The sequence below is a fragment of the Drosophila serrata genome, unplaced genomic scaffold (genome assembly GCF_035046125.1).
Source record: "Drosophila serrata isolate PLE 108 unplaced genomic scaffold, ASM3504612v1 contig_293, whole genome shotgun sequence".
Taxonomy (NCBI): domain Eukaryota; kingdom Metazoa; phylum Arthropoda; class Insecta; order Diptera; family Drosophilidae; genus Drosophila; species Drosophila serrata.
The window spans coordinates 2,516,717-2,538,284 of NW_028257191.1; the positions used below are offsets into that span (position 1 = coordinate 2,516,717).

At 44.0% G+C, this 21,568-nt stretch overlaps 5 protein-coding genes across 5 annotated transcripts; 3 read left to right on the forward strand and 2 right to left on the reverse strand.

Moving 5' to 3' along the window:
* Window positions 1-2,314: 2,314 nt before the first annotated feature.
* Alms1a (Alstrom syndrome 1a) lies at window positions 2,315-7,272 on the reverse strand. Its single transcript, XM_020952799.2, has 4 exons — window positions 3,996-7,272; window positions 3,201-3,927; window positions 2,988-3,136; window positions 2,315-2,902 (listed from the first exon to the last, which is right to left on the reverse strand). The coding sequence occupies exons 1-4, from the start codon at window positions 6,984-6,986 to the stop codon at window positions 2,840-2,842; spliced, it is 3,930 nt and encodes a 1,309-aa protein (XP_020808458.2). The 5' UTR covers window positions 6,987-7,272; the 3' UTR covers window positions 2,315-2,839.
* A 104-nt stretch (window positions 7,273-7,376) lies between these two features.
* Window positions 7,377-10,395, forward strand: pon (partner of numb). The gene is made up of 2 exons (XM_020952801.2): window positions 7,377-7,860; window positions 7,930-10,395. The coding sequence occupies exons 1-2, from the start codon at window positions 7,414-7,416 to the stop codon at window positions 9,436-9,438; spliced, it is 1,956 nt and encodes a 651-aa protein (XP_020808460.2). The 5' UTR covers window positions 7,377-7,413; the 3' UTR covers window positions 9,439-10,395.
* A 4,599-nt stretch (window positions 10,396-14,994) lies between these two features.
* Window positions 14,995-15,768, forward strand: LOC110184331 (uncharacterized). Its single transcript, XM_020952826.2, has one exon. It carries the CDS (start codon window positions 15,032-15,034, stop codon window positions 15,563-15,565), a length of 534 nt encoding a protein of 177 aa, XP_020808485.2. The 5' UTR covers window positions 14,995-15,031; the 3' UTR covers window positions 15,566-15,768.
* Window positions 15,769-18,037: 2,269 nt separating this feature from the next.
* Window positions 18,038-18,971, forward strand: LOC110184317 (uncharacterized). The gene has a single exon (XM_020952806.2). The coding sequence runs from the start codon at window positions 18,080-18,082 to the stop codon at window positions 18,788-18,790; it is 711 nt and encodes a 236-aa protein (XP_020808465.2). The 5' UTR covers window positions 18,038-18,079; the 3' UTR covers window positions 18,791-18,971.
* A 784-nt stretch (window positions 18,972-19,755) lies between these two features.
* On the reverse strand, window positions 19,756-20,714 carry LOC110184329 (uncharacterized). The gene is made up of 2 exons (XM_020952824.2): window positions 20,308-20,714; window positions 19,756-20,213 (listed from the first exon to the last, which is right to left on the reverse strand). The coding sequence occupies exons 1-2, from the start codon at window positions 20,597-20,599 to the stop codon at window positions 19,969-19,971; spliced, it is 537 nt and encodes a 178-aa protein (XP_020808483.2). The 5' UTR covers window positions 20,600-20,714; the 3' UTR covers window positions 19,756-19,968.
* Window positions 20,715-21,568: the final 854 nt, after the last annotated feature.

Here is a 21,568-nt window from a genome sequence, read left to right on the forward strand (position 1 = left end):
GAGATCCAATTTTTTTTAGATTTTTGCGATGTAACCCCTTGAATTTTTTTCAAAAAATTGGAAATGTCTGTTTTGCTACCAAAGATGGCCAGAACGATTCGCCTGCTAATGCTGATCAAGAATATATATAATTTATAGGGTCGGAAATGGCTCCTTCACTGATTAAAATTATATTTTCCTCTGCAAGATTCCTAAAATCGGTATTTTTATTTGATAATTATTTTTAACACGATTTTTTTACATCATATTTTTTGGGACAATCAAAGTTTAAAAATCGCATAACTTTCTCAAAAATGCATTAATTTCAATTCGGAAAGCGTTCCTGTGTTAGTTGTTTGGCGCTTAACAAATCTGCATACTAAATTTAATTTTTTAGGAGATCCAATTTTTTTTAGATTTTTGCGATGTAACCCCTTGAATTTTTTTCAAAAAATTGGAAATGTCTGTTTTGCTACCAAAGATGGCCAGAACGATTCGCCTGCTAATGCTGATCAAGAATATATATAATTTATAGGGTCGGAAATGGCTCCTTCACTGATTAAAATTATATTTTCCTCTGCAAGATTCCTAAAATCGGTATTTTTATTTGATAATTATTTTTAACACGATTTTTTTACATCATATTTTTTGGGACAATCAAAGTTTAAAAATCGCATAACTTTCTCAAAAATGCATTAATTTCAATTCGGAAAGCGTTCCTGTGTTAGTTGTTTGGCGCTTAACAAATCTGCATACTAAATTTAATTTTTTAGGAGATCCAATTTTTTTTAGATTTTTGCGATGTAACCCCTTGAATTTTTTTCAAAAAATTGGAAATGTCTGTTTTGCTACCAAAGATGGCCAGAACGATTCGCCTGCTAATGCTGATCAAGAATATATATAATTTATAGGGTCGGAAATGGCTCCTTCACTGATTAAAATTATATTTTCCTCTGCAAGATTCCTAAAATCGGTATTTTTATTTGATAATTATTTTTAACACGATTTTTTTACATCATATTTTTTGGGACTATCAAAGTTTAAAAATTGCACAACTTTCTCTTTTTTTCTTTTTGGCGCTTAACAAATCTGCATACTAAATTTAATTTTTTAGGAGATCCAATTTTTTTTGAATTTTTGCGATGTAACCCCTTGAATTTTTTTCAAAACATTGGAAATGTCTGTTTTGCTACCAGAGATGGCCAGAACGATTCGCCTGCTTATGCTGATCAAGAATATATATAATTTATAGGGTCGGAAATGGCTCCTTCACTGATTAAAATTATATTTTTCTCTACAAGATTCCTAAAATCGGTATTTTTATTGGATAATTATTTTTTACACGATTTTTTTACATCATATTTTTTGGGACAACAAAAGTTTAAAAATCGCATAACTTTCTCAAAAAAGCGGAAAGCGGTTCTGAATTAGTTGTTTGGCGCTTAACAATTCTGCATACCAAATTTTCCTTTTTAAGATATTAAAATATTTTTTTTAATTTTTGCACATTTTGACGATGCAACCCCTTAAATTTTTTAGAAAAAATTTAAAATGGTTCTTTTGCTTCCTGAGATGGCTAGAACGATTTGCCTGTTAATGCTGATCAAGAATATATATGATTTATAGGGTCGGAAATGGCTCCTTCACTGTAAAAAATGATATTTTCCTCAGCAAGATTCCTAAAATTGATATTTTTCTTTGATAATTTTTTTGTAAGGGATTTTTCTATATCATATTTTTTGGAACAACCAAGGTTTAAAAATCGCATAGCTTTGTCAAAAATGCCTTAATTTCAATTCGGAAAGCGGTTCTGAATTAGTTGTTTGGCGCTTAACAATTCTGCATACCAAATTTTCCTTTTTAAGATATTAAAATATTTTTTTTAATTTTTGCACATTTTGACGATGCAACCCCTTAAATTTTTTAGAAAAAATTTAAAATGGTTCTTTTGCTTCCTGAGATGGCTAGAACGATTTGCCTGTTAATGCTGATCAAGAATATATATGATTTATAGGGTCGGAAATGGCTCCTTCACTGTAAAAAATGATATTTTCCTCAGCAAGATTCCTAAAATTGATATTTTTCTTTGATAATTTTTTTGTAAGGGATTTTTCTATATCATATTTTTTGGAACAACCAAGGTTTAAAAATCGCATAGCTTTGTCAAAAATGCCTTAATTTCAATTCGGAAAGCGGTTCTGAATTAGTTGTTTGGCGCTTAACAATTCTGCATACCAAATTTTCCTTTTTAAGATATTAAAATATTTTTTTTAATTTTTGCACATTTTAACGATGCAACCCCTTAAACGAATATGTAAAACAATGTTTCTCAGTATTGTTGTTCATATGAATCATTTTATTAATAATTTTTTCCGAACATTTGAATATTAAACATTATAAAAACTGTTTGTGTGCCCTGAACATAGGTCTATGCTATTTCATTGTAATTTGGCTTGAATAATAATAATTACAAACGTAATTTAACATTTAGAAGATACGACAAATATAATTGCGATGATGGAAAATTTGAAATGATTGCTGGTCCAACTTATTCCATTGATAACTGTCCTGTATTTATATATTTTGTTTGGACTTGAAAACATATTTCTTTATGTTAAAATTAAACTCAGAATTAAAATAAATAAACCAAAATCGCAGTTCCCCTTTGGTACGTTAAGCTATTCGTGCCAGATCATTTCAAAGTTTCCATGTAACTCCTATTCTAATCACCTAATTTAGCAACTACTTATAAATTTAACATTTCTCATGATAAAAAATAGAAAACAGAATATAAAATTCCAAAAATGTTTGTACTGGGAGTGTCCTTTTGTGCTGATTGTCTAGCTGTGAGGCATCCTGCCTAGATGATTGTCCTGCTGTGATTTAGCGAGACTTGTCCATTGGACACACGATTTCGCATGCGCTGCAAGAATGGAAGAATATATTTTAATGAAAATGGGAATAAAAACGAACAACATTTCAAAAGGGATTCAACATTTGATACCAACCTTGTTAAATAAATCTCGCATCAGGCGATTGGTCCGACGTCTGCGCAACTCCACTTCGCGATTAACCGCGTCCAATACCTCGGGCAATCTTTGGCACTTCTTGGTGGTCATGGCCTTCATTTCCTTGGTGGTAAATATTCTCAGACGCGCTGCAAAGAATTAAAGACAAATCGGTAATGGCGTAGCTTTTGGCAATAGATGATGCACACTTACTAGTGGCCGGCGGCGGAAGCTGCAAGCGCAGCCGCCTGTCCAGTGTCTCTAGGCTGCCATTGTTCTCCGCTACCAGTTCGTCCATTTCTCGTCTGCGCAAATTGCGCATCATTTGCATTTGATTCAGGATGGCCTTGCGTTGCTTGGACTTGGCACAGAACTCAGGACGGGCCAGCTGCAGTTGGTCCTGCAGGGAACGCGTTTCCGGCACCACTTCGCCGCTGCCCGACGGGCTGAACTGGATGACATAGGCGATGCCGCGCGGACGCACTTGCAGGGTCTGGCGCTGCATTCTCTCTTCACCACCACCACCACCACCACCAGCGCCGCCGACACGTCGCTTTCTCCGCTGACAGGCGACATCGTCATACTGATGCGTGGTGGTGGTCGTCGTGGTCGTCCCGCCGGTATTAATCCTGCCCATGGGTATAGACATCTCTGAGCTGAGGCCCATCATCGAGGAGGCCGAAGTGGTGGTTGTGGCTGCCGTCGCCACTGGTTCCGCTTGGACGTAACTGGCGCTAGCTCCAGGCGAGTTCACCACCTGGTAGTAGATGGCTTTCTCTCGCTCGTTGTCCGCACAGCTGTAGCAGTCGCTGGCACTCGAGTGGGGTGTGGCATAGGCACTGCCTGATGCCGCAGTCTGGTCGTACTGCATCATCTGCATGTATTGCTGATGTTCACGTTGTCCCAGCCTGTGCTGTTCCTTGTGCTGCTTGGGGTGTCTCTGCGAAAAAGAAAGAGAGGTCTTAATAGTCGCGAAATAGAAAACTGCAATAGAAGCGTCTGTCTTACCGACTGGTGGGACTCACAAACGTTGTGCTGCTCCACTCGCGGCTGGTGCTTGTGTTGGCAGAGTTGCGGCTGCTGCTGTTGCTGCTTCTGCTGATGCTTGTGTTGCTGCTGCAGGCGCTGCAGTTGCTGCTGCTTGAGGAGCAGCAACTGCTGCTGCTGTTGGTTCTGGTAATGCTCGCGGAAGCGGCGGTGTCTTTGCTGAACAAAGGAGCTAACGCTTTCGCTGCGGCCGCTGGAGGAGCTGTGTGAGGCTAGGACAGGCGTATCCATCTTAGTGCGCGGATAGCGATGAGGCGGCGGCACCGGTGGCAATGCTGCCTGCAAGTTACAGGCTACCCTCGGGGACACGCGCACCGATTCAATACGCACTGGTGGTATGGGTATTGCATCTTCCTCTTGGTCCTCCGTTGGCACAGCATTAACCAGTTGCCTGTCCGATGTTTTGCGCCTACCTTCTTCCTTGGGCAACGACTCAGTCTGCACCTTCTCCATCCTTTTAGCTCCATCCTGCGGCTCTATAATTATCAATTCGTCACTGGAAATCATCAATTCTTCGTCCGGTGCCATGGGTACGGAACTGTTGGGCAGATTGTCTTTGATTTCCGCCAAAAAGACCTTCAGTGACTGCAGACGCTCAATCTCCGCCTCGATCCAGTTGAGCTGACTCCTCCGCTCGGGGTCCATGCCCGCCTTCATGCGCTCCTCGTACTCGATTTCGCTCTGCGTCATCGGAGTCAAAGCGTCCCGGATGGCAGACATTGGCTCGGCATCCACATCCACATCCGCATCCTGATCGGCATCCACATCCGCATCCGTGGAAGCGGCATCTCGTGTCGGTATATTTGTTTTCTGAGTAATGACCTCGTTGGAGGCACTGGTCGAGCTGATAGCGGAGATGGAGCTGCTGGGCAGCGGTGAAGGAGTGCCCTCTGCGTTGCGTTTTCGCGGCGCTGGAACGGGCAGACTCACCACGGTTGGTGGCTGCCTCTTAAGGGAGGAGCTTTGCGATCCTGTCACCGATGTATTTGTGGCCACATCTTGACGCTGCGTAGGCCCAGTCACTGGAACACCTCTTGCCCGCTCCCTGCGACTGCTCGCTATGCTGCTTGTCTCGGCCAGGTCTAGGCAGGCGATCCGCCTGGCTATGTCGCGAACCAGTGACTTTTTCTGGCCCTGACTGAGGCTGCGCGCCTCCACCAGAGAGCAGAGCAGATCAATGCCCAGGTCGAGGTCTCTTTTGGGGCCAGCTGCAGCTCTGGCTGAACTGTGCAGCGAGGATGCGGACGTGGAGGCGGATCGTGGTTTTAGGTTCTCCTTGTTCTCGCGCCGGCGACCAAGGACCCTTTCGAATTGAGCGGCTGTAAACTGGCGCTCCTGCTCGAGCTCTTTCTCACGCTGTTCCGCTCTGCGCAGCTCCGTCTTCCTCTGATCTTTGTTCCTCTGCTCCTTTTGCCTATAATCCTTTTCGCTGCGGTCAGTCCCACTTGGATCCTTGCGCTGATCGCTAGCCTGATGACTGTGCTCCCGGCGCAGCTCTTGTCGCGGCTCCCTTGACTGCTCTCGTCGCGGCTCCTTTTGCTTCTGCATCTGCAGTGACTTGTGCCACTCCAGCTCCTCCTCCCTGTTGATGTGGTAGTCGAAACTGCTTGCCGCTGAGCTGCCATATAACGAGGTCCCGCCTTGGGATTCCCGCCTTGAACTTATTTCGGAACCCATGCGGGAGCTGCTCTGAGACTGTTCTGCTCTGGAACTAAGCCTTGACGCTACCTGGGAATTGCTAGCTAGCGACTCGCGTCGGGAGCTGATGAGCGATTCCCTTCGGGAGCTAATATGCGCCTGCAGAGCGTCTATACTGGAGCTATTTCCTAGTTCCTGCTTTCTGGAGCTTACTCCTGTTCTGGAGCTTATGTGGGAACCGTCTTGCTTGAAGCTGTCCTTGGAGCTGAAGGAAGCCACACATTTGGAGCTGAAGGAAGCCACACTCTTGGAGGTGCAGGAAGCCACACTCTTGGAGCTGCTTGGCGGAGCCTCTCTCATGTAGCTGCTCAGCGAAGTCACACTCTTTGAGCTGCTTAGAGGTCCGTCTCTCTTGGAGCTGCTGTTCACTGGATCTCCTCTGGAGCTGCCATTAGATATCTCGCTTCTGGAGCTGCTATACAAATCCGCTTTTCTTGAGGCGCCTGCGGATGCCACCTGGCGACACACCATAGTACTGGATGCTAGCGGTACAGTTGTCTTCTCCTGCATGGGCGTCCCTGTCTTTTCCTCGCCCTCGTGACGCTGCAATCTATCCAAGTCCGTCTCGGACCGCTGCTGCTGCTGCTGCATCGGTTGGCGCCAGCCGCACTCCTCCAGAACGGAACGCTCCAGCGTGCTGATATTACTCGTGGACACCGCTCGCTTGTAGTACCCAACGTCGGCCGCCGGATCCCATTCCAGGCGCTTATGTGACTTGAGAGCAGATTCCGGCGTCTGCGTCTTCTTTGTGTGCATCTCTGCAGGCAGCTTGGTGGGTGTGCGCAGGTCCTCCACGGAAAGGGACATGGTTTGCGTGGCAGCGACTGGACGAGACTTGCACTGATCGTCGACCAGCACAATCGGAATAATGCGATAGCTATCCGCGTCGGGCGAATTCTCTTGGCTTTTCATTGACTTTGCTGCCTGTTGGCCCGTGGGAGATACTGGCAGCTGCAAGAGGGCCTCTTCAGGTGCTTCTTCTGCTTCTTCAGTCTGGTCCTCCCTGCTCCTGGGACGGCGAGCTCTGTGGCCAGGGGCTCCAGGCCGAGAGCCCGCAGTACGCTCTTTTGATACACTGACACGCACGGCACAGGTGTGGAGGCTGCCACTCGCTCCACTGCTCGCTGTCGAGGACAGGGCCATGAAGCGTTCCAGCTCCCGATCCTCGGCCATTTCCGAAATGTATTCCCTGGCTTGCGGCGGAATGCGCGAGGATTTCCCCGTTTTCCGCTGCCTCGACGCGCAGCTGGACATCTTGTTGAATTTCGGAGGCTACGGCACGCACAGATCCAATGGATTTAGTGCTTTTTATCGAAGTTTTATGTCAGTTTTTTGCGCAGCAGCTGCGTTTTATTACTGGGTTTTTCAAATGTTGGAATTTCAAGCAGCGGCGGCGTTAGTGTTGGTAAGCGTAAATACTTAATAGTTGGCAACACGCAACGCGCTGAAATTAGAGATGATACATCGTACAGTGGCGATATTTTAGCTCAAGAAAATATATTATTATATCGATAACTTTTACAAACGTCCGTGTTTAGTGTTGGTTAGCCACTAAATCTGAATTTTCAAATAGACGCGCAGCTAAACAAATTGACTTTTTTCGTTGTTTTTTTTTAATGTCGCCTGCTGCGTTGATTTAATCCAGTGCCTAGTTTATTGTACAAAGAAAAGTACCGAAGCCATGTTGGAGACCAAGAGCATAGCTGATTTAGTGTTCACGGAGACGCCGCGCAAGCGCAAAAGGGAGACGGCCGCTCCCCCGCCTCCGACGCAGCAACAACCCCCGGAAAGGGGCATCCAGGTGCGACAGGATGCAGCTGCCGCTGTTGTGGCGTCAGAGTCCTGCTTCACCAACGCCGCATTTAGTTCTACACCGAAAAAGTTGATTGGCCGCCGACGCCTGGCCAAGGAGAATAGCAATCCCTTTCCCGGGCTGGAGGTCAAGTCCATAGCAGATCTGGCTGAGAAGCAGGAGCAGCGGCAGCAGCAGCAGGTACAGCTGCCCACGAATCCCTTTGAGGTACTGCGTCAGCCGCCAAAGAAAAAGAAGCGAGAGCAGCAGCCAGCCTGCTTCGAGAATCCTGGCCTTAATTTGGAGCTGCCAGAGAAGCAGTTTAATCCATACGAGGTAAGAGGTGTTCAATTTACAAATTTATTAATTGATTAATTAAATTAACACATTCACAACGCTTTACAGGTCATCCGTTTGGCCACCATACCCTCCAAGGGCTTCGTGAATCCGGCTCTTAATTTGCGAGGAAGCGATGCACCGGCTTCGCTTAATCCCTTCGAGATTCATCGACCGAGTGAGGCTTCCGCCGCCGCTTGTAATCCAGCCGGCGTGACTAATCTAGCTCTAGCCGATCGGGATACCGAGGAGCCACTGCCGACCAGCTTGAAGATCGGCCTGCCCTTTGCTCCCAACGTGGGCTGTCGCATCGATTTCCATGGCCTGTCGCTGGCCCAGCTAACGCCCAGCAAACTTCTGGCCGAGAAGCTAGTCTTCTCACCAGTGCCGGCGCCCAAGAGATCGCTGGGGGCCATTAGCGAGGAGTCCACAATGGACATAGGTAAGGAGCTGGATCGCTATCAGCTGGAACTGGAGAACAGCATCAACGAGGCCAAGCTGAGGAAGAACGGTGTTGTGCTGGAGAGGGATGTAGCAAGGAAGAGCCTGGACTTGGTGTCGCCTAAGGTATCGCTGGTGATGGAGACAGACTCCCAGAAACTAATGATGCAGCAGGTAGTCACGGCTGAATCACAAGTGGAGAGGCGTCTGGTCTGCACCCGGCGACGCACTCTCACCGAGATAAGCGAGGCGCCAGAGGTGGATCAGCGGGAGCAAGAACAAGGCGAAGAGGATAAGGCTATGGAGCAGGAGAGGCAGCAGATAGAGCGGGAAAGAGAACTGGAGCAGGAGAGACGGATGGAGAGGGAGAAGCTATTGGAGAGAGAGAAGCAGTCGGAACGCGAGAAGCTGCAGGAGAAGCTGCACGAACAACTCCGGGAGAAGCTTCAAGAGAGGGTTAAGCTCATGGAGAGAGACAAGCAGAAGGAAGAGCTCCAGGAGAAAGAGAAGCTCCTAGAGCAGGAGGAGAACCTTCTGGAGGGGGACAAGGAGGCGGATCACTCTGCGGCCGATGTGGCCTACGCATCCGAGTCCGACGAAGAGCCCGATGATCTGGTGGACTTCAAGGCTCCCGCACGCTTCGTTAGGGCCTACAGACCGGCAGCTTTGCCCACCAAGGCTGCCAGCAAGGAGTCCCTGCACTCCATAGAATCCAGTAAGTCAGGCAAGTCCGGGGACGTGAAGACCTCCACCGGGGGTGGCATGAAGGGCATGATAAGGAAGTCCATACGACGCCTGATGCATCCCACGCAGCACACGTCGCCCGAGAAGCCAGAGGAGATCCGAGAGCATCACAACATACTGACCAGCATCCGGCACAGTCTGCGCCGGAGACCCCAAAAGGCGGCCGTGTCAGAGGCGGAGATGGAACCCGGCCTGCCCGATATATCCATCATTGATACCAGTGAGCGAACGATGAAGCTGCGCTCAAGTGTCGCCCAAACGGAGTACATGACCATCGATCAGCTGACCAACGAGAAGAAACACACACTGAGGAACAGCATCCGGCGGTCCACGCGAGATGTGCTGCGCCATGTGTTCCACAAGAGTCACGATGCCTATGCCACCGCCAAGTGAAAGGTGAAGAGTGGGTAATCTATGGTCCATGCCACAGAAATCTCTGTCCTATCAACCTTGGCTTGAAATTGATCTATGCCCAGATTGGGCAGCGAATGCCTAGCTTTGAAGCAAGACATCAATGGATATCCTTTTAAAATTACCTAGATTTGTTCAGAGTTCAGAGGAGAACGTAGGGATTTCTAAGGTAACACTCCCACAAATTATTTACTGAAATGGTCCTTAGATTATTCACGCTTCTTGTTGGCTTCTTACTTAACTCATTTTTAGCACCTAGATAAGTTTTACAACAAAAAAAAAAATGCACCCAAAGATTGTCACACAAAAACCAGCACACACCGAAAGGATTCAAAGGATTCCATCCTGTCACCTTTTTTTCGACGGATGGAGAGTTTTTAATTAGCTGTAAGACATTTTTTTTTAAATAACTTTTTACAAATTTATATCACACAATGTTTTATGATGTTCAGAACTTGATGTTTGCACGTTTATATATTAATATATATTTTTTATATATCTTTATGTATGTTTTGTCTATGTACTTTTGACTATAACATTTGTTTTTACATAAACTTTTTATATGAAAATTAAGTGTGTACTCAATGAGGGGGAATATAAAAATTTAAATTTTTAATTTAAAAATTTAAAATCTTTTAAGCGATAAAAAGTGCATGTAATTCTATGGACTTTGCTGTTAAGTGGTTGAATACCTAACTAAGCTTTTGTGAAGGTAGCAGAGATCCTAATTTTATTTTGGATTTCTAAACCATTTGGCAGACAAGCTTAAAAAATATTTAAAGACCAAGAAAACACTGTGCAGTTGTTTCTTTTGGCAATAAATCAAATTTCACCTGGAAAATTAGGAACATTTAGAATTTTCAACTTATTTTTAAGACGCATTTAACTTAAAATAATGTATAATATAAGAAAAGTAAGTAATAGTAATTGCAGTGCAGCGAAAGCTGCAGCTTTGGCAACCTGAGCGCCAGGTGTCGCTTTCGCCAAGTTCGTTGCCTAAGTCTTTCGTTTGCGGAAAGCGCCCGAACAACGAACGAACGAACGAAACCTGTTTACAACTTTGCACCTTACGGCCTGCCCTTGGGAGGGAATTAATGAAGTTCAAGGTCATTGCAAGCCGCTGCCACAGAAAGCGAAAGCTGAAGTGCAGAACTAGGAGAAAAAAGTGAGAGTATAATTAGGAAAATCTAAGGAAAGGAAGCCCCATCCTTGACAACTCCATAAAGACAAACATGCGCTGTTAAACACTTAATGGGATGTCAATGATTTGTATGAAAATACATACGCTTCTTTGCTTTTTTCCGTTTTGTTTTGTTTCACCGATTGTCCATATTGATTTTTAAGCTGCGCTTCGCTTTGCTTTACCTTACTTCCGCCGATTTTCTTTGTCTTTTTCTCATTCGGCATTCGATAATTATGAAGTTGCGGCGTCGACGAGTCTCGGCCGAGTCTCTGAGGCGATCCATGAGTGTTTGGATATGCCTTTGGGCCTGGGTATTCGGTTACCAGGGATTGCCTTGGGCCAGCGGAATTACGATTCGCATGTTTGTTTATAAACAAAAGGGGGGGGGGGATATAGATCTTTTATTTACACCAATCTCGGAGGGGCAAATTATGCGTACATGTGCGTCAACCTGTTTAAGTTTGATTTTGCATTTACCCAGAAACTTGTTTTCTAGGCGCCTATCGGTCTTAAGTCTTTACCAAACATTTGCTGCACATTTCAGAGATTATCTTGCAGCGGAATGCCTTTGATTTGGAAATTTATTTGAAATTAATTTTGTCAATGAAGCAGTGAGGCATGTTAGTCAGAAATTATTGCAACACTTAATAAATATATTCTCAAGCACCTTGGTTTGTTAATGGGTCTTGGTAGAAGGTAGGTACTAAGTACTTCCTCGAGTAGAATCAGGGACAAGAGTTATATATATAATAAATAAAGTTTTTTAATATATACTCTAATAGTTTTTATATAATACCTTTTGCTAGATATTCTCATGGATGGGTTGGTTCAGTTTCTTCCCCACGATCCCCAAGACGATTTCTGTGATTGATGAACGAATGCAATCGATTACCCTGCAATTACGTATCGATGTTTTACGACTATCGGTCTAAGACAGTGTAATTAGCTTATATTTATATGAGCCAGTCTGCCATCAATTAGCCTTTTGCATATGTACGAGCATCTGTGCTGTGTAAATTAAATATATGTATATACTATATACTATATGTATGCAATAGAGTGGCATCGTAAAATAAGAGGCGAATGGGAGATTGCAACTGGGTAATTCGCGCGGATTTGAATTAATGCCGGACCAGTGCGATATTAGTAGTTATTAGCCAGAGCCCATGCATATGGCCAACTAATTTATGAGTGTCATCAATTTTAGTCTTAATGCCCTCCCAGCTGGGATGACTCTTCCCATTTGGCTCTGGCCCCGCCTCCATCCCTTGAATTATAAGGCATTTCCCTTCACTTTTTGAGCCAAGTTTTTCGGTTTCGATTTCGGTTTCAACTTCTATGCACTAACTCCCCGGCAGCAAATGTTTATTATTGCACTGGTAATTCCGTTTGGGTACATACCTCGCAATTAAATATGTTAATTCTGTTGTTTTTTAATGGAAGCCTTCAGATGTCCGAAGGCGAGGCGATGGGAAATACTCGCAGTTTGGCGGCTTCGGTTATTACAGCTACCTGGCTCCTATTGTAAGCCAGATATATGTATTCTATATATATGTATATATCTGGTTGTATTTTGGCATTGGGTGGGAGGAGGGAGTCTCGGTGATCTTCCAAAATCTAAAATCTAAACGGAACTGACCCGATCTCGATCTCTCGAGCAAACCAGAAGCTTTTGTGTTAAATTAATGCGAGGCCTTAACAATGGGCAGCTAAACGAAGTTGGAATTAATTAATTAAGTAACTCAGAATTCGGTGTTATTACAGGTAGATGGGAATATTCAAAATTAGAACTAATGAAGGGTTATTTCTGTTGTTTGGTGATAAGTTTCCCAACTTCCTTGGATTACATCATTAAACATTTGACAGAAACTCTTACAGAAAAGTAATTAAAACCAGTTAACAACTTCTGGCAATTAATTAATTATGAAGATATCAAACAGTACAACTATATTTCTATAAAAGTAATATCAAAATTATGGTTCCCTCTTTATACTTCTTTAATAGCCAAGCAATCACTTTAATTCTTATATAACCTTCCTTCAATTTTGATTTAAACAACGAGGAAATCAACTTCTGAATAAAGATTCGAATTGAGCTTCATGTCTTGAGTGGCACTCATTCAGTTTAGAGCTGTCTTAAGACTTAGAAACTCACTGTATCCATTCTTGAGCTTGTTGTTTTCCCAACCAATTGATAAATATCCACAAATATCTGTCGGCAGCTTACAGCTTGGAATAGTGAACGAACCATAATCGAATTATGCGATTATTATGAATATTCATAGACCAAAAAACGAGTATGTAAATGCCAAATTTGAGATGAGGCCGCAACTGTCTTCGTTTTGCTGTCGCATAAATTCACTTCAAATGTCTCTCGGGCGTGTGTGTCCAGGGGAGCGAGTGCATTGAACCCTAGGATCGGTGAAGTTTGTGGGAGAGCAAAGCCTAAGTGGGACTCAAATTGGTATTTGCTTTTCGGGTTAGTACCGTCTAGTAACTAGACAAAAACTGAGACCAAGCAAATTCCCAGGCAATCCGCCACATCCGTCGTGGCGAGCGGCTATGCAAATATATGCCAAGCCGAAGCATAGAAATAGAATCACAGCCTGAGTTCCAACCAGTTTCACGTATTAATAATAAGCGATGATGTGGGATATTCCTTACAGTATATATACAGTGGATATAGAATTGAGTATATTGTGTAACTAGATATATTTATAAACTATTTCTTTGAGTAAACTTACCATCTTGGGTCTTTTAGTTTTTTAAAAGTGCTTAATAAACTTGTCACTCATTACCCATTGCTTGTTACTTGTTAAGAGCTTCTTAAGGAAGAAGTTGCTGGCCCTCTTTAAGCATTATTCACTGTACTTGAATAGGCCTCATAGAGCCACTTGTTAATAGTTCTTGCCATCTTCCTGCTTTAGTTCTCTCTGTAGTAAGCACCGACCCTGGGACCTGACGACTCTTGAGCCTGAGGCCCATTAATCAGTTTGGCACTTTGGGCTGCTTCTGCTTCTCCTGCTGATTTTTTCTTTCTTTTTTTTTTGGCTAAGAGCCTCTGTCTTTGTCTCCGTCTCTATGTCCATCTCTCTCTTTGCTGACCAACTGCCAAAACATTGATATAAATGTTGATTGCTGGGCCATTGTGGCCCGCCGCTAGCTGCGGTGATTAAATGCTGATAATTTGTTTGACTTTCGGCTATGAGCACAGTGGGAGCATCATTAACTATAAATTATAAACCCAAATTACTTGAAATATATATATATATATATATAGGTACAAACCATATCTGTTATAATACAATAAACATATACAAGACATTTTGTCTCTTAAGAATTTTATGTAAATTAATGTCTTATAAAAGTATTTAGAGATCTAATAAGCTTTTTTAAAGGACTGAATACTAGAATATATATATCACTTGATAGACAAACTAAATTATATGTCATTAGAAGAAACTCTATTAAATTTCTTTGTGGAATTTCAGTCTCAAGTCTCAATACTCAAAGTATCATTCGCATCCACTGCCTAGTGTATACTCCATCATTACTACATATGTATGCTTATATATTTCCCAATCCAATTTGCCTTGATTTATTTTAGCACCTTAACCCATCCCACTGTGCGGACTTAGGAGCCACAAACATGAGGAGTTGAAGACGAGCCGGGTTTGGAAGTAAGCCGCGCATGCGCACAGATTAGCATAGACAAACAAAAGAACCGCCGCACCGGCAAGCATAACCGAATGTGGGTTATTATGAAATACAAATACACTATAAGAAAATATCACAAGAGTATAGTATTTTCAATGAAAATAATAGAAATGTAGTTACAGAAACTATACTCATATTTGTACCTTTTGAAGTACAAAGAATTAAAATATATGTGAAGATAAATGGAACCGGAAACAGAGACAAAATATTTTATACCATCATTAGAAAATAAGCAAATAGCTTAAAGATCTAACATCTCAATGATATCCCTAACAAAGATTCATAATAAATTAATAATAAATTATATTTAGTAAGCTGTTAAGACTAACTTCCACATAGAGAGATGTTCTTGCTAACAGTAGACTTGTTAAATCTACAGCTTTCCATCTCCTACAACTCCCATATTAAATTTCAATTTAAACTCACTATTTTTTCTCAGTGTTTATGATATGCTGCTTCAGCTTTTCCATCTACCTTAACTGCTTCATCTGCTATCAATGGCTTCTAATTGGGCAACGCGTCCGATCCAACATCATGCCGATCATCGCCCCATCTCGCTCCTGCAGAGCCACCAATCGATCCATCGATTTTTTTTGGGGGTATAAAGGTGCGTGCTGTGGAACTGTTGGAATTAGTTTTGGTCAGCTGTTTGACACCGATCCACTTAGCACTCGCGATGAAGCCCTTTGCCTGCATTCTGGTGATCCTCGCCACCATCCTGTCCGTCGGCCACGCCTCCCTGGGCGGTCTCCTTGGCGGCGGCGGCGGCGGTGGTGGTGGTGGTGGAGCTGGTGGCATTGGCCAGCTGCTGCAGAGCAAACTGGGCAGTCTTGGAGGCGGTCTTGGCGGCGGTCTTGGCGGTGGTCTTGGCGGCGGCTTGGGCGGCAAGCTCGGAGGAGGCGGCGGTGGCGGATACTCTGGCGGCCAGTCCGGAGGATGGTCCTCCGGCGGTGGATACTCCGGTGGCGGTGGATACTCCGGCGGCGGTGGATACTCCGGCGGCGGTGGATACTCCGGCGGTGGTGGATACTCTGCTCCCAGGCCCGTCGAGAAGGTGGTCATCGTGAAGGTCATCAGTGAGGGACACTCCGGCGGCTACTCCAATGGCGGCGGTTACACCGGTGGCTACTCCGGTGGCTACTCTGGCGCCCAGTCGGGAGGATGGTCCTCCGGTGGCGCCCAGTCCGGTGGCTGGAACAAGGGCTGGTAATCATCAGCACTCAAGTTCTATCCCAGAAATAGTTCAAAATGCCAACCAAAAAGCTACGCCGAGAGGGAGGCCTCCAGAGATTAAAGGGAGTTGAGTTCCTTCCTCCCGCTAGCTTTAAGATTTAATCTTTTTTTTTATATGTTTAGTGGTATTTGTTTGTTTAGAATTTATGCAAAAAAAATAAGAAGAATTTCCATTTTTAATGAGAGTCTATTTTTGGTGAGGGGGGTTCGCAAAACTGGTTTACGGATCGCTGCTTCCTGCTCTGACCCAATGGCCAAGTTGAGGTCATCACCTGCCACCAGTGCCACATAATGGGACAGGCAAATCGCTCCGAGATCTGAGAACTTGCGCAAAGGTGCACTTTTATTGTCTACCAAAGATCGATCAATCCGAAGTCTGCATTTTTGTTGGGGTTTTTTGAAGCCGCCCATGAATTAAAATGCACTCGCAAAAGCCTCAAAAACGTGCGAAAGCCAAAAGGTTGGAGCGGTTCTAGAGCGAAACAATTACCATTCTTTTGGGGCAACAAGAAATGTCAGTTTGGAAATCTGCATAGGCTTAAAAAGAGCTATAATTCATTGGGTACTATGTGGTTTTTCTGAGGCAATGATCTGCATCTTCGTGGCATTGTGGAGGCGACACCTTTTGATGATCTCTCTCTGTGTGCCAGCTCATAAGCTGATGCTGCCGCTGCACCCGAACAATTCATGCCTCGATTGATTGATTGACTGATTGATTGATCGCCGGGCGACCCGATTTGCCAGAGAGACAGGCACGAATTATGTGCAATCGCACGGTAGCACTTTTGGCCAAGACAAACACGCAAGAGCCAGCAGCTGCCACCGAAATCTCCAATTCCAATTTCGAGGCGAGCTAAGCCCCGATATCGAGATCTAGTCCATAGTTCCTACTCCAAGACCAAATCAGCTGCAAAAAGGCATTCTGAATAATGGGCAGACATTAAGAACCGATGGCTAAGACCGATCCCCCGACGGGCTCTTAAGCTGCCGGCACTTGAACTCAATTAAGTAGTTTGCGGTTGCTTCATAAAAAACAAAAAAATAATAATAAAAAAATAGCAAGCTAATAAATCGATGAACATTATGCGGTATCGGCTCTGGGCTACACTAGACCACAAGAAAAAACAAATAGGTTCCAGGTTAGCGAGATTGGTTTAATTAATTAAAAGGAACAGGTTATTAGTACATCATTAAATGCAGTTAAGTAAGCTTCAAGGTAAATGATTTTTTGTTGTACGAAATATTGGTTTACTTTTGACAATTTTTAAGGATTTTATCATTATTAAATTAAAATTATATTATGAGTTATAGAAGCTCAAAGTTAACGCTCTTGCACTGAGGTATTTCTTGAATGTTTCTTACTTTTTAGTTTCTCCCGAAACATGTCTTAGAACTCGAAGAGTTTTCGGAATTTTTACTTGAAATTTTGAGCACACCTTAAGCTAATCATTTATTAAATATTTATATATAATAAATTCATATATATTTTATGCATAAAATATATGAGTAGATTTCCTAAACATCTAGCCTTATAATTGATCTATTTCTGCTGCGTTTTTCTAGGCTCCTCCTGTTAAGCATAGCTCAGTAGAGAAGGGCTTTGAAAACTATATTTCAGACTATTCTTTTAAATTTAATAATTTTTTGTTTGTTTTTTAATGTTTGCTTGATAATATTGTATTATTTTCCTTAAGTTATTTCTATACCTTCCCATTTAAAAAAAAAACAAAAATAAGACTCAAAAACAGGCGTCTAGAGAGTTGTATCTCTTCCATTTGTACTATTTAAATTAAACTATTTAGCAAGAAGTTTAGTTGGTTAGTTTAAAAGAATTGTATTTAAAAATACCTTGATGTTGCTGAAATAATATAGGAAATATTTACCTTCACCAATTCATTTACTTTAAATTCAATTTATACTGCTCAAAAACAGTTTCCAAAAACCATTTTTGAAGATCTTTTATAATGACATTACCTACTATTTTATGTCCTATACTAAAAGGGCTTTCCCATTCTCTGCTGTCCAGTGCTATTCACTTATTAAGTGCCGACGCAGGTGCTCCACCTGGAGGCGTTCTCTCTGGCCAAAGAATGGGGAGTCTACGTGGGCCCAAAAGCTGAGCGTATGAAATCGAAAGTTGAAGCTAAAACTGAAGCTAAAACTGAAACTGAAACTGACGGTGGCGCTGGCATAATGAGGCCCATCAAGTGGCGTTGCTTCAACCGAGGAGATCCGAGATCCGAGCCGATGTGCCGCTTAACCCCGCACCACCATCGAGCACCACCCCGTCCAGTCCCCCTTCCAGCCCCGAGCAATGGCCATTGTAAGCGGTCTCTGTGGCAGTTTTGGCAATTACATCTGATTATACGAGGCACCCGACTCAGTCTGAGACTCAGACTCCGTTGAGCTTAGAATCTTGGGATCTTCGAGGGGTATAAATAGCCGAGAGTGGCTGCAGTGGGGAACTAGTTAGTGCACGGCAGCGGCGGAGATGCAATCCACAACGACGACGACCACGATGACACGACGCCTTGGCCTGCTCGGGCTGCTGGTGGTGCTGGGACTGATCGCTGTCCAGGGCAAGCCCCATGGCTGGAGCAGCGGCGGCGGAGGAGGCGGTTGGTCCTCTGGCGGAGGAGGAGGTTGGTCCGGAGGCGGCGGTGGCGGCAGCAAGGTCATCATCAGTGCCTGGCCTTCATCGGGCGGTGGAGGTGGCGGCTGGAAGAGTGGCGGCGGTGGAGGTGGCTGGAAGAGCGGCGGTGGAAGCGGCGGCTGGTCCTCTGGAGGTGGAGGCAGTGGCTGGAAGAGCGGCGGTGGAAGCGGTGGCTGGTCCTCTGGAGGTTGGCCTAGTTCCGGTGGCAGTTCCGGCTGGAAATCTGGCTCTGGCGGCGGCTCCGGCTGGTCCAGCGCCTTGTCCAGCCTCTCGGGGTGGAAGTCCCAGGCTCTGTCCAGCTTGAGCGGCGGTGGTGGTGGCTGGTCCTCCGGAGGAGGCGGCGGCGGCTGGTCCTTGGGTGGCAGCGGCGGTGGCTGGAAGAGTGGTGGCGGCGGCGGCGGTGGCTGGAAGAGTGGCGGCTCTGGATGGTCATCGGGCGGCAGCTCCTCCTCGGCCTGGCCCAGCAAGATTAGCAGCGGTTGGTCCTCTGGCGGAGGTGGCGGAGGCTGGAAGAGTGGCGGAGGAGGCGGTGGCTGGTCGTCCTGGTAAAGCTTGGACACCCGGACACTTGGACCACATCTGGCAAAAAACTGGCAACGAGGCGATACTAGATCCCACTACTCAGCTTGTATATAACATTTCTCTGCCCTAATTTTAACCAATCCTCTTTTTTTTTTCTTTGTTGTATGTCCCAGAAATATATATGTGAATAAACCTTACGAGAACGTAATCTTGAAGGATTTCTTTCTGCTGGGTGGTCCTGGGGACATGTCATGTGCTTTTGGAAATATATTTCAGGTGCAGGAAGATATAGTAATTCCTTAATTATTTGCTTTGCAACTTCAAATATTTAGTTAAACAAATAATATAGATGTGTTTGGTATTTTAAAATAATATAAAATAGATTGAAATATTATTTATAAAATAAAATAGCAACAGTTCTTTGTTATACCCGTTCAGAGGGTATTATTATATTTATTAAAAGAGGGAGCCATTTCCGACCCTATAAATCATATATATTCTTGATCAGCATTAACAGACGAATTTTTCTGGCCATGTCGGTAAGAAAACAATTTTTTTTTTTTGTATATTTTGAAAATTTTATAAGGGGTTACATCGTTATAATTTGTAAAAATCGACAAAAATTTTTATTTTTTTAAATATTAAGTAAGGTATGCAGTTTTGAAAATAACCACAAAACTAACACAGGAGCGATTTCTGAATTGAAATTAAGGCATTTTTGACTAAGTTATGAGTATTTTAAATTTTGACTATCCCAAAAAATAACATATAAAAATATAATATAATATATAATTACAGAACTCAAGAAAGCGAATATTTCAGGTCTTTTCGTAGACATAAGACTTTATTATTTCCTTTTGGTATTCAGATTTCAAGTGAATCATAATTAAATATACATATAAATGTATATAGATTTTTACGAATTCATTCAAATTCTCAACAAATTACAAAGAATTACAATTTATTCCTTAACCCAATAAAAACGGTCACAATTTTTTATAAAATTCAAAATATATTGTTTTATTAGTGCACAAAAAAAGGGAGAAATAGGAAAAGAATGGTTCATTATAAACTTTTGATTTACAATAAAAAAAACAAGGTAGGAGGAGGGTTAAGGATCTATGCATTGGGAACACATGTCAGCGGGTCAGCCGGCGAATAAGCTGCTCTCGCTTGTGGATTCTGGCTTGGAATGGAGAAGCTGATTACCAGCCACCGCCGCCATGGTGGCCACCACCACCTCCGCCGCTGCCGCCGCCGCCGTACTTGCCACCGCCTCCGTTGCCACCATGGCCGCCATGCTTGTTGCCACCGCCGCCGCCGCCGCCGCCATTGCCGCCCTGCCAGGACACGGAGCTGCCACGATTACCGGCCAGGGATTTGCTGCCACCACCATGTCCACCTTGGCCGCCGCCATAGCTGCCCTGACCACCGCCGCCTCCATGGCCACCTAGGGAATATTTTAATGAATTAATTAAGTTTGGAAGGATATAAGTATTTCCCTTCAAAGTTATGGAAGAGAAATCCTTTTGGGGCCTACAAACCTTGATTGCCGCGTCCATAGCCTCCTTGGCCACCGCCTCCTCCGCCTCCATTCTTCTGCCAGCCTCCTTGACCGCCACCTCCTCCTCCGTTTTGCCAGCCTCCTTGGCCGCCTCCGTTCTTCTTCTGTCCATGGCCACCGCCTCCACCATAACCTCCTTGGCCACCGCCACCACCGCCGCTTCCTCCGTAGCCGCCACCGCCTCCACCACCTCCTCCACCGCCCAGCAGACCCGCCGAGGCAAAGGCGATCAGGAGACCGCAAACAAACACAAGGATCAAAGCGTGACGCATCTCAGGAGCTAATCCTTTGGGCACTCAAAAAAAAGTGTATAGAATATTATGTGAAGACGATATGGAACCGCAACTGTTGCGCAACTGCTGCTGGAGGAGGCTCGATGCCACTGATGAATTGGCCCAGAACCAGGCCTGGTTTTTATAGCTCACGCTGCGGAACTGATTGCCAGAACATTGGCTGAGTCATCTCCGACGCCCAAACATCCCTCGACTGGCAGCCCAAAGGAAGGTTGAGAACTGCACTCCACAATGCGAGACAATGCGATCGAGTCTCGAGTCTCGAGTCTCAAGTATCAAGTACGATGGCGCACTCGGCGTATACGCAATGAGCTGCAATGGGAATATCGCGTATACGCCACCGGGCCCAAACCAAAACCAAAACCAAAACCAAGCGAAAACCACTTGGAAAATACAAAAAAAAAATATATAAAACCGCTGAGCCATGGCTGCATCATTAATTGTTAACACACACACTTGTTTGTTGCTTAGAACACCAAGCAATTTGTCTACCAATTCGAAAATTCTAAACATATTTAATTTGTTGTTAATATGTTCTCGAACCATCTATGGACAGCCACCCCTCCCCTCAATTTGTTTTAGAATTCTTCATTACTTTTAAAGAATTTTGAAGTGAGCAATTTATGGTTCACACTTGAGCTTGTTCGAACAGAAAATAACTTAGCTAGAATAAATGGGAATATTCAGTCATAAAACAATTTAATTTAAATATCTATATACAAGAAGAGTGATTCAAAAGACCTTAAATAATAATAATAAACTTTATTACAGAGCATTCAAATAAGTTTAATAAACAAATGATTTTCCCCAATCATTTTCATTTCATATTTTATGCTCATTTTAGTTTTCGTTTTCTCGTCTTTTGCCTATTTGCCATGCAATATTTGCGGCAATTAATCTTCATTTATACAGCAGCCGCCGAGTTGAATTGAAAATTGGTAAATGCTT

What these genes read in the sequence shown, in the direction of transcription:
- Alms1a (XM_020952799.2), bottom strand. Translation starts at nt 6,986, where the DNA reads ATGTCCAGCTGCGCGTCGAGGCAGCGGAAAACGGGGAAATCCTCGCGC. An exon ending in TTTGTGAGTCCCACCAGTCG is followed by an intron (nt 3,928 to 3,995) that starts GTAAGACAGACG and finishes TCTTTTTCGCAG; the next exon opens with AGACACCCCAAGCAGCACAA. An exon ending in GCTTCCGCCGCCGGCCACTA is followed by an intron (nt 3,137 to 3,200) that starts GTAAGTGTGCAT and finishes AATTCTTTGCAG; the next exon opens with CGCGTCTGAGAATATTTACC.
- LOC110184331 (XM_020952826.2), top strand. Translation starts at nt 15,032, where the DNA reads ATGAAGCCCTTTGCCTGCATTCTGGTGATCCTCGCCACCATCCTGTCC.
- LOC110184317 (XM_020952806.2), top strand. Translation starts at nt 18,080, where the DNA reads ATGCAATCCACAACGACGACGACCACGATGACACGACGCCTTGGCCTG.
- LOC110184329 (XM_020952824.2), bottom strand. Translation starts at nt 20,599, where the DNA reads ATGCGTCACGCTTTGATCCTTGTGTTTGTTTGCGGTCTCCTGATCGCC. An exon ending in CTATGGACGCGGCAATCAAG is followed by an intron (nt 20,214 to 20,307) that starts GTTTGTAGGCCC and finishes AATATTCCCTAG; the next exon opens with GTGGCCATGGAGGCGGCGGT.
- pon (XM_020952801.2), top strand. Translation starts at nt 7,414, where the DNA reads ATGTTGGAGACCAAGAGCATAGCTGATTTAGTGTTCACGGAGACGCCG. An exon ending in AGCAGTTTAATCCATACGAG is followed by an intron (nt 7,861 to 7,929) that starts GTAAGAGGTGTT and finishes AACGCTTTACAG; the next exon opens with GTCATCCGTTTGGCCACCAT.